Source organism: Pterocles gutturalis, unplaced genomic scaffold, assembly GCF_000699245.1.
Source record: "Pterocles gutturalis isolate BGI_N339 unplaced genomic scaffold, ASM69924v1 scaffold18130, whole genome shotgun sequence".
Classification (NCBI taxonomy): domain Eukaryota; kingdom Metazoa; phylum Chordata; class Aves; order Pterocliformes; family Pteroclidae; genus Pterocles; species Pterocles gutturalis.
Window position 1 is genome coordinate 21,447 of NW_010141208.1, and position 10,770 is coordinate 32,216.

Here is a 10,770-nt window from a genome sequence, read left to right on the forward strand (position 1 = left end):
AAACCAGAGGATGCTGGGGTGAGCACCAGGCTCAGGGTGCTCAGCAGGGTCCGGTTTGGGGCTTGAACAGGGGCCACGGGACTTGGTCCACCCTATTTGACTGTCGGGTGTTTGTATGTTCCTGAAACTTATTTTCTTCCCTATCCTGGATGTCAGAGCGTGTTTCCCATTGCTCCTGTTGGTCGCAGAGGGCTTGGCAGTGTTTGTTTGTTTGTTTGGTTTTTTTTGAAGGTGAATGATGGACTTGGTTTGTGTTGTGTGTTTTTAAGGGGTTTAGTCTTGGATACGGAGAGGAAGGGAGCCGGCGCACAGCAAAGTGAGTTGGCTGCGCTCTGAATTACCTGCTGCTGAAAAAAATTTTTCCAGGGGAAGAGTCTTTGCAACTTTGCCAGAAATCAGCCTGTCCTGTAGCGCTGTTTTGCTACGTTCTGTGGGGAGATTAATAGCTCTTAAAAGCAGGAGGGACTGTTATGACCGCTTAGGCTGATCTCCTGCAGAGCACAGGATGGAGAATTTCTTCTGCTTCAGGTCCACGACTTCTAGTAAAACAAGAGTGTTTCTCAGCCAGTGCAGTCAGCCCTGATTTATTCCCTTGGCTGTAGTGTTTCGTCTGATCCCCCTCTCCCCCTGCCCCATTCCCATGCCTCGAGACCGGACTGCACAACCCACGATGCTTTTCCAGCCGACCTCGTAGACCGTGGTATGGTCGGCAGGCTCGTTACAGCCCTTTTTGGCGAGGCGGGTAAAACATATGCTCCTCTTGCTGTTTTATGTCTTAGGTGCTGAAATTCTGGACGTGTGAATGGATCTGGTAGGATTGCTCTTACGGGGTAAGACGTAGCGGGCTCGCCATGCTCTGCCGGAGGCCCCCGCGCTGCTGGTCCCGGCAGACGGCCAGGAGAGCAGCTGGGACGTGTCTGAGCGCGGGTCCCAGGTGGGGGCTCCTGCAGCAGCATCTTTCCCACGGGCCAGGGCTGCGGCCGGAGCCTCGGGGCTTTTTACGTGGCTTTGACCCGCGCAGAGCTCAGGGGATGCGGACGGAGGGTGAAGAGCAGGAGAGGATGGGTGTTGGGTCGCGTTGGTGGCGGTGCCCGCCTCGCGCTAGAGCAGCTCGTGAGTGGCTTGAAAGAGGTACAAGTCTCTGAAAATTTATTTTTCTCTCTGTCTTCATGTTTCAAAGCAGCTGGATTATACTTGGATTATTTTCCCAACTTTCTGTTCACAGCTCTGCAAACTCGTGGCTTGTTTTTAGAGGAAAGCTGAGAGTTTTACGTCTTTGGGTGGGTCTGGGAGAAGAGGCTTTGGGAAGAAGAGCCAAGCTCTTAACAGGATTGCCCATGATTTGGGGAGGCAGACAGCTTGCTCGGCAGCCCTGACAGTGTCCCTTCGTGAGGTTCGTCAGGCAGAGGACGAGGCAGCATGAGACACAGACACCTCTTACGAGTAAGGAGATGGGAGATCGTGGAGAGAGGCAACCCTCCAACACCCCGGGCTGGTAATGGCCCTCCTCAAAATGCTCCTTGCTCAGCATCACCTTGTTAAAGGGGGACAGTTTGGAAAAGGGGTGACTAATAAAGCAGCCAGGCTGGAGTTTGCTGCTATTTTCAGCACTTGCTATGACAGAACAGAACTCGTTTATCATGAGCAACAGGATTGTGGTCCTGCTATTATCCTGTTACAATCCAGGGCTGAATTATTTCTTACAGAAGGAAAAATTCCCTGTAGAAAGGAAAAGAAACTTTGTTAGTGGAGGTGAGACTGGCAGACAACATCAACCACGTGCGAGCACCTGCAGCCCACAACTCGCTTAAGCCAGAAAGGTCCGGGGGCTGGAGCAGGAACAGGACAAACAAGGTCCGGGATCTGTTTCTGGCTCTTGCACAGACTGGCTCGGTGACCTTGGCCCAGTCCCTTCTCTCCCTTGTGTTCCTGTTTGTAATAGGACAGGGAGAGCCTGTGGCTTTTGTAAAATGCTCCAGGAGCAAAAATAGGCTTGTGTCGAGGGCAGTGACCAGCTGCTTGGAATGAATGGAGCCTTTGTAGGGGGTGGTGTTCTTCCCCCCCATGTTAGCTCCCAGTTATTTGTGATTCCTCAGGGGTTCGGGATGGGACAGCGGTTAAACAAATGGCAGAACTGTCTGTCTCCCATAGCTGACGTGCCTTTGAGCATTATCTGCATTTTAAACCTGTTGCCAGGCCTCTGTCTTGCACAAAGAGCTCTCTGGCTTGGCAGCTCCGTCCCCTTTTGGCCACCGAGGCAGGAGCCGATCCCATCCCGGTGGGACAAGGATGCACCAGGCTGCTGCGGGATGCGCTGCTCTGCGAAGGACACCGAAGGTCACCGAATCGTTATCGCTGTGGCTGCTGGCAGCCACCACCGAGTGCAGTGTTCCTGCGGTTACAAACCTTTGACTCCTTTCCCGCTGGCTGGTGCCCGTGCTGACGCAGGGGAGTGCTCAGCTTGGGCTGGCTGGGTCATGAGTCCATCGGCAACGGGGGCGGTGGCTTAACAGGGGCTCCTGCAGGGACACTGAGTGCTCAAGGGCTGTTTTGGGGTGTTTAAGGGCAAAACCAAACCAGAACCCCTGCAAAACAACCCCTGGTTGGCTAGATTTAAAAAAAAGGAAAGAAAAAAGAGCGAGGCCAAAAACCTGCTTGGAAAATAATTCTGCCTCCCTTGGTTCTGTGGTGGAGATGGATTTTATAGCTCTGCTCAGGGATCCCCTTACCAAAAACACCAGCAGACACCTGAAATGCCCAGACCCAGACGGGTTTCATTCTTAGAGTCAGACTCTGCTGCTTTCGTTGTGCCACTCATCATCTCAAGACAGCCTTGGAGAGCTGTACAACCTCAGCCGGAGTTTTGCAGGGCGCTGGTGGGAGTGGGTCCGTGCCTCGCTGCCCTCCCTGCCGGGCTCGGGTTCCCGGGTGAGCAGCAGCAGCCGGTCGGTATCGGTGGAGGACAATGTCTGTATCAGGTGCCAGGAACGCTCTGCAAGTTTAATGAGGCAGGACAGAGGTGCCTGCAGCCTTGGACTGGATGCTGCTGCCTGGCTCCTCTGCTTGTGTTACAGAATGAGGAGTGCTGGGTTATTCTGGGCTCTGCTTTGTCCAGCGTCCGCATCCATTTCTATTAACAGAGACCCAAACTCGGCACTTTTCTGCCCATCTCTAGTGCAGGACCAGCACTGTGTGGCTGAGACCAGGTCCACCTCTGCTTTATTTATTGTTTATCCGCCTGCCTTGATGCTGTAAGTCATGTTTTTGCTGCACTCTCCCTGTGCTGCCCAGAGATGGGCGCCTGCTGGGACCTCTTTGTTCATCCCGGGACAAGCAGTAATTCCTTAGCAAACAAAACCCATGGTGCCACGTATGTGACTCCGTGTAAAAGCAACCACGCTGCTGTTCTGTGCAAGTAACATAGTTGGGCAAGTGTCACGCTGAGACACCAAGCATTCGGAGCAAAAGGATATATCTGACTGGAGGAGCTGGGAGCTAACCCTCTCTCCTGTATCCTGGGCTCCTGTTGGGGCCATCAGCCCTTTGCCCCCCCGTCCTGCGCTGGTGTGTCCAGGCTGCTGGTTGCAGGGCAGGGCTGGGAGGAGCAGCCAGTGTTTTCTGCCAGGCTCCGGCCCCGCATGGAAGCACAGGGTTCATCTTCATGGTCACTGAAAGGCTCTTTGCTTTCCAGCCTGTGCCTTCGCTGGTCTCTGGAACTGTGTCACCATCAACCCCCTGAACATTGCGGCCGGCGTGTGGATGATGTGAGCAGAGTATCTTTTATTTTTTTTCTGCCGGGAGGGAGGTTGGGTTAATTGGACACCACTGGGCAAGGGGCAGAGCTGCAGGCTCCGTGCGTTGCCAGACCTTGCTCCATCGGGTGGTTCAGACACTGGGTTTATTCCATTTATATTCTTTCTTTACCCCTTTTTAGCTAAATACTGAGATACCCAAAATAAGTCTGGGGCAGCAGGGTTTGGGAATTACCAAGAAGGGGGCAGGGAGCGCAGTGGGGTCCAGCCCCACCATTCCCTTCTGCTTGCGTTTGGGCGTGGGAGCGGTGGGTCTCTGGGGGGCGGTGGCATTGCTGACCCTCGCTCTGGGCCACGCGTGCAGGATTAACTCTGGTTTGCTCTGTCTGGAGGCTCAACGCCTTTGTCCTGTTCCTGTGCGAAGCCCCCTTCTGCTGCCAGTTCATCGAGTTTGCGAACGCCGTCTCTGCGAGGGCCGACAGGCTGCGGTCCTGGCAGAAAGCTGCTTTCTACTGCGGGTGAGGATGCTCCTGGGGTGCGTTGGGGTGGTGAAGCCATCCCGGGGTGCACATGGGCAAGTCACGATGGATGAGCATCCCTGCATCCCGCAGGGAGCTGAGCCTGGCTTTGAGGGCTGCCTCTCTCTTCCAGGATGGCCGTGTTCCCCGTCGTGCTCAGCCTGACGCTGACCACGCTCTTCGGAAACGCCATCGCGTTCGCCACCGGCGTGCTTTACGGCTTGTCGGCGCTCGGCAAAAAGTAAGAGAGATCTGTCTGCTTGGGGAGGGGAGGGGAGGGGAAAGGAAGGCGGACCTCCAGCCCTCACCCCAACTTCTGGCATCCCTCGGCAGGATGAGGTGCTGGCCCTGGCTGGGAGACCTGTGCCAGGTGCTGTACCTGCCGCAGTGGGCACCCGGAGCTGATGTCCCCGTGCTGTCCTGTCTCTCTGCAGGGGAGATGCCATTGCCTACGCACGGATCCACCAGCAGCAGAAGCAAATGGATGAAGAGAAGCTCACGGGGGCCCTAGAGGGACAGGCTCTCTGAAGCACGCCAGCTCGGGGTAACCTCTCCCGGACACTGAAGTGTTGGTGAAGATACAGGAATCCACTCTGCCCCTCCCTCTGCCCACTCCACTCTCTGTTACACCACGATTTCCCTGGACACTGCAGCAGCTGGAAATCTCAGGGGCTGGGGCAGGCTGTGCCCTCTTCTCGCACCAGCAGCCAGACTTCAGCGCATTGGCCCCTCTCTCCTCCTCAACCAAATGTCTCACTGTCCCCCTATTTATTTTTTTCTTTTTCCTTTTTTTTTTTTTTTTTTCCTGCAGAGGTGTTGTCCCTTTGAGTGCTGCATTACAAGTCTGAACAGGTAGCCTTTCTTTGGAGTGATGCCTGCTAAGGAGCCGAGGATGCAGTGCTCACTTGGGAACATCTGCCAGCTCCCTGCCCGTGCTGGTCTCATGGGAGTTGGGGAGCTGCTGGCCTCATGCCGGGGGGTAACCTGCCATTGAACGTTGCACGTTTCCAGTAATGCTCTCTGGTGTGGCCCTTCCCAGGTGTGATACACTAATCCAGGGTCTAGCAATGCATGCTGATGCTTAAGCTTGGTCTTCTTCCATTGACTATATTCTAATATGGGTCCAGTTAGGCCAGGCATGGGAGGCATCGCTGCACGGGAAAGGGCTTCCAGCAACAATCCCGTGTAAAGCCAGCAACCATCTCTGCGGGGGTGCTGGGGCAGATCCTGGTACCTACAAAGCACAGTCCTCCCTTCCTCTGTGTACAGCTGCAGGCAGTTACTGCCATTTACTTGAATTTTAAGAATTAATTACCTTGTCTTAATGAGAGTACTTTCTTAAGCTTCACTCTTACTGGGGAAGAAGGGAAGTGAGGTTTGCTTTACCTGAGCTGGAAAAGGGTACGATTGCTGGAGCCAAGTGTGGTTTTTTTGTGGTGTAAGGGTAACTGATGTGCAAGAGCATCCTTCTCTCCTCAGCCCAGGATTCTGCTCTTTCTCCCTCCCTGCTCCTGCTCCCGTCGCCCATCCCTCTGCGCAAGGGACCTGCTCTTTGCTTCTCTCTGGTGCAGCCTTTCTCTTTGGGCTCATGTTCTTCCCGCAGCAGTCCTGGGCTGGTTTTGTGTGGGAAGGTGGCGTATCCTTCCTTTGCAGAGAGAGCTCTGCACCATTTCTGTGGGGATAGCTGAGATGTCTTGCTTTATTCCAGGCTCCATCGGTGGTTCCTGCATCACGTTTTCTGTTTGCTTTCTATCACGCAGAACAAAACTGCTCGCTAAGTCCAGATCCCTCCCTTCTCATCATGGTTTCTTCTGGGGGTTTTAATTTATTTGATTTTTACATGATAGCTTTTTGTTTTGATTAGGAAAAGAGGGAATAATTTTTTTCTTGTTATTTAAGTATTTTAATGGGACTTATTTTCTTTGGACGTAGGAGAGAAAAAAGTGCTGTTTCATGTCCTTCAAAGGACTGCCTCATTTCGTTTGCAAGGGGCTCTCTGAACTCAGCGAGAGCCCTGGCTGCTGTGACTGGGATGCTGTGACTGGGATGCTGTAAAATTCTACTTCAGCCTTCAGAGCATTTCTCAGACACTTGGAAATGTATTGTCCTTTGACCCCTTTGTCTTCTTCTGGGCCACTGGCTTGACAAAGTTTGTATTCTTCCTCTTCTGGGAGCAAGAATGGAGGAAAACCAGGCTGTAACCTCTGGACTGGGGGTTTGTACTCACCTGGCGGTCACAGCAGGTAGCAGCTGTGGTGAGCGGTGGCGGTGGGACATTGGCCTTCCTCCTGCGGGTGTGTGGGGACCGCTGCCTGCAGTGACGGGGTGGTGCCGGGAGAAAATGCTGGAGCCCGTGGGATGCTTCAGGGGGAGCAGCCCCTCTGCTCTGCGAGCCAGCAGCGTCCCTGTGCAGCATCTTTATGGGTGGTCCAAGGGCAGGGTCCTGCCTAGCAGACAGGACATCTGCTTTGATTTCAGGGGGGTTTGGGGAGTTCAGTAGTGTTTAGTAGAGGAGTGTTGCAGATTGACGCACGTAGCTACGAGCATGTCTGTGGTAGTGACGGCTTTGCTCTGTGAGTAGTTCCACAGCAGCTTTAGTGACAGGAGGCAACGTAGAGGCGATGGAGTAACACTTGCAGGCTGATCTGTGCCCGTGGTGATGAACCACAGGACTGGTAGGACCCTCGCTGGCTTCATCTGATTGTCCTAATGCCATAGTCCCTAGTGCTGCTCCAGGTCACCTGGCGGGCTTGGTGGCACCGACAGGTCCACTTTGATCCCTTGGCACCAGCAGCAGAAGTCCCTTGGATGCCAGCAGTGCTGTCATGCTGTGTTTTGTGGCTGTTGGGTCTGACACTGGGGCCAGGGCACGTGAACCATCTGCATCAGCTCTGCCACAGTTAGCAGGATGCAAAGCTCAGCTCTGAGCTCTGTGAAGAGCTGAGATGGAGCTTTTGGCCACGATGCTTAAAGACACCGGCTCTGATCCATGTCTGTGCCTGCTGCAATGGGAGGGGTCTCGGATCCCTGCTCCGGGAACGCCGACTCCTGCAAATATGCATCTGGAGCAGGAGGTCTTGGGAATTTTGGCTGTCTGTGATGCAGCTGTGACCAAGCCAGATGCTGCCATCGTTGCAGACGTGGCCTGGCAAAGCGTGCACGCGGGACCTGCAGCACCCATGGCTTTCGGGAGTTGTAGTGACCGTTATTGGATGGTCTCACCTCCGTGCAGGCAGGGGCTGTTTTTGTGGAGATAGACAGGACCTTTAGAGTAGTAGTGTCACAGTAGTTAATGTGCCCGTTGACAGTGCATGGTGGTTATTAATTGTGTTTAGAGGCACCATCAGGGTGCGTGGAGCTGTGTGAAGTTTAAAACTCTGCTCTAGAGATTTTACAGGCTCACCCCAATTCCCGCTGAGGGCATCCAGGGTAGGTGGCCGCTCCACGGGGTCACTGTGGAAGAGGTTCTGCTTGCCAGGTCTTGGAAAGGGCTCTTGGGAGACAATGGGACAGAAGTTTTGTTACACGAGAACTCAAGAGCGGGTGACGCATTGACTGCAGTGAGTTGCTGACAAGTGTGGAAAGACACCTGGGTACTGGCAGGGTCTGTGCAACGGACCGTCACACCATCCCCGCCTGAGCTGGGCGCCGTCCTGCCCACGTGCATTCCTACAGCGGGCAGCTCGTCCCTGTCCCGTTCAGTCCTGAAGCAGACACCACGTGTGGATATTAACTCATGGATGGACATGGATGGACAGTCCCCTGGGGCTGTCCATCGGGCGTGAAGCGAAGAGCAGCAGCTCGCTTTCTGCTGTACCCAGACCTCGCTGCTCGGGGCAGGAGCTGATTTTGTGACACCGATGGATTCTCTGTGTGCGGTGAATAAGCAGACTGTTCTACCTCTGGAAAGAGCCACTGTGGTTTCTCAGACTCTAAATGCTGTAGCAAAAACCCTTGGTCTTTCTTCATGGAAGACAGGAGGTCACTCAGAAAATACTTCTCCAAGGAGGTTCTCACAGGACCTGAAGAGTTCAACCTCATTTCATATTCGGGCATTTCCTCCTGAGGCTGAGCCCTGGGAAGCTCAATTCATCTTTGTCATTTTTTTTTACCTCAGGAAAAAATATCTGCTGCCTTCAGGGAAGGGTTTCACTGAAGTGAAGATATCAAGACCTGGTCCATAGCCATGTGAGAAAGAGAATGCTCTAGCACAGGGCTGCCAGAGATCCTGATCTTCAGAAGGTCAGTGGAAACCAGAGGCTCCCGAGACCTCTCGTAATCAGGCCATGCTTAGAAACAGTCATACTCCAGCCAGGGCTGAACATCTTTCTGCAAATGGGTCTCAGCTGCAAAGGTTAGGTCTAATACTGAATTTTCTCTGTGGCTTTGATTTTGGCCCATCTCTCTTCCTCTGTCCTAGGCTGCTTTAAATTCATCCTCTGATAAAGCACGTCTTCTCCTAGGTGATTTCTCTCATCTCTTGCTGCAGAGGATCTAAATAGTAGTTGGCATATCTTGAGATCTGGGTCAAATAAGCTTTGTTACCCTATTCTTCCTTGTCACAGCTGGCTGAATGTTCCAGGAATAGGAGGTCACAAGCAAATCCACCAGCCCTTGGGTGCCAAGTGCATTTCAGAAGGTTGGACGAATGCTTGGGCAAATTATCTCTCAGCTCAGCCTCTGTTGCTCTGCCCTTTTGGGAGGAGTTAGGCTGGATGGGATACTCAGGCCATTCATTCCTTGCAGCTATAACCACCTCCTGCAGCTGTGTTTTACCTAGGGTTAGGCTCTAAAAAAAAAAAAAAAAAAAAGTCCTTATATTTGCAGGACACTTGGGACAGGGGTAAGAGCAATTTGCTAGTAACTATGCAGTTGAAATCTCAAAGTGATGGAGGTGGAGGGTCCACATACACCTGTGATGGAGGCACATCCACCTTCCTCTTTGTGGATGAGCAAAACCCTGGGGCGGGAAGGACCCATCCCAGTACAAAGAATTGTCAGTACCTACTGTGTCTTTCCGACAGTGAATCACTTGCACTACAGCTGAATGTTTGTCTGTTCCCATTCTTTGTTTTGTCCTGGATGTTCTTGGTGAACTGTATTTGGTCTTGTTCATTAGGCTTTTAGTGTAACGTGTGTTTTTAGAGCAATAAAACCTGGCAGCTTTTTATACAAGACACCTGGCTCTGCCTCTTTTGAAGTCCTTAAGTACACGAGACTCATTGGGGAAGCTGCAGGCTGCTGTGGTCCCCTTATCACAGCCCTGGTCTGCCTCTCCCATCCCACCCACCTGCAGCTCCCTTCTCTGGAAATCAAGGCAACACCTTGCAGTCGGAGGCAAAACTGTTTTATTTGTGCAACTACATGATGAACTTTTGCAAAAACAGCTACAGCTGTCAATTCTATTCCAGCCAAGCCCGAGGGCTCTCAGGATGCTTTGGTGGCTGCTGAGCGAAGGACATGCATGGTCTCATGTCCACAGCCCCATGTTCTATTTTCCAGGATTTTATCTCCAGCCTGGCACTGGGTGCCTGGTCCCATACTGTGGGTTGACATGTTGCCCAGAGAGCAACAGCTAGTGTTGAGTGGTGGGAAGAGAAGGTAAAGTTCCAGCTGGAAACTTTTACATCCAAAGCAAGACGATCATTGCCACCCGTTCCTCTCCCATTGCGTTCACAGAGAGCTCCAGCCTCCATCTCGAGCAGCACCGTCGTTTTCTTTGTTGCCCTTGAGCACGTGGACTGGTGGCCCAGCCCAGCTGGCAAAGGGCAGCTCCTACCTCATGAAGGACCTCCGGCCAGTCCTGAAGAAGGCCTCAATCTGTTCCAGGGACCTGCCTTTGGTTTCTGGAACACAGCAGCCTGTGAATAAGATGTTCCCGGCGCAGATGACAGCGAAGAACAGGAAGGGCACCTCAAGGCCAAAGGCTCCCTGGAAAGTGGGACGGAAAGCGGAGATGAGCTGGTGCAGAGAGGGTCTAGGAGGGGTGCTGGACACCCTCCTGGGGCAGTACCCACCACGACCCGGAGGAAGAACTGGGTGAGGGTGAAGGCTGTCAGCCAGCTCACGACGACACAGAGGCCCGAGGCCACCCCACGGGCTTTCAGAGGGAGGATCTCCGACATCAGCAACCAAGTGATGGGGCCCCAGCCCATGGCATAACCTGCAGGAAGGAGCGCTAGGGTGAGGCTGTTGAGGCTTCGAAGCCCGCTGGGGAGTGCAGAAGAGCCCTGTGCACTCCTGCCCTGCTCCCCCATCAATCATTTCCCCCATTCATCCTCTGTCAGTCCTCAAAGGGACTTCAGATGACATCTTTCTTGGTGTTCCAGGGCCGTCTGCCTTTCTTCCAACTCCAAGCCCAAACCTTGCACCGTATCACCCTCCCTCAGATGAGGAACGTCTCCCCAGGCTGGTACCCAGCCACGTGCTGTGGGTCCCAGGCTCTCGCGCTCTGCACGTACCCATTATGAAGAACATGGCTGCCAGGAGGGGGATGAGGG

General features: G+C 53.5%; 2 protein-coding genes across 2 annotated transcripts in view; one reads left to right on the top strand and one right to left on the bottom strand.

Annotated features, from left to right (window-relative positions):
- The first annotated feature begins 702 nt into the window (after positions 1-702).
- On the top strand, positions 703-4,920 carry CACFD1 (calcium channel flower domain containing 1). The gene is made up of 5 exons (XM_010083956.1): positions 703-742; positions 3,692-3,764; positions 4,145-4,270; positions 4,404-4,511; positions 4,705-4,920. Exons 1-5 carry the CDS (start codon positions 703-705, stop codon positions 4,796-4,798), a joined length of 441 nt encoding a protein of 146 aa, XP_010082258.1. The 3' UTR covers positions 4,799-4,920.
- Positions 4,921-10,045: 5,125 nt separating this feature from the next.
- SLC2A6 (solute carrier family 2 (facilitated glucose transporter), member 6) overlaps positions 10,046-10,770 on the bottom strand; it is a gene marked incomplete at its 5' end in the record, with an annotated part of 3,397 nt that continues 2,672 nt past the window's right edge. The window contains 4 exon segments of the mRNA XM_010083957.1: positions 10,046-10,201; positions 10,288-10,433; positions 10,732-10,767; position 10,770. The exon segment at position 10,770 is cut by the window's right edge and continues 119 nt beyond it. Of these exon segments, the coding sequence (XP_010082259.1) occupies positions 10,046-10,201; positions 10,288-10,433; positions 10,732-10,767; position 10,770 (339 nt within the window).

Excerpts from the sequence above, each read along its gene's own strand:
- CACFD1 (XM_010083956.1), top strand. The coding sequence starts at position 703 with ATGGTCGGCAGGCTCGTTACAGCCCTTTTTGGCGAGGCGG. Across the intron at positions 3,765-4,144 it reads GCGGCCGGCGTGTGGATGAT|GCTCAACGCCTTTGTCCTGT; the intron begins GTGAGCAGAGTA and ends CTCTGTCTGGAG. Across the intron at positions 4,271-4,403 it reads AAAGCTGCTTTCTACTGCGG|GATGGCCGTGTTCCCCGTCG; the intron begins GTGAGGATGCTC and ends TCTCTCTTCCAG.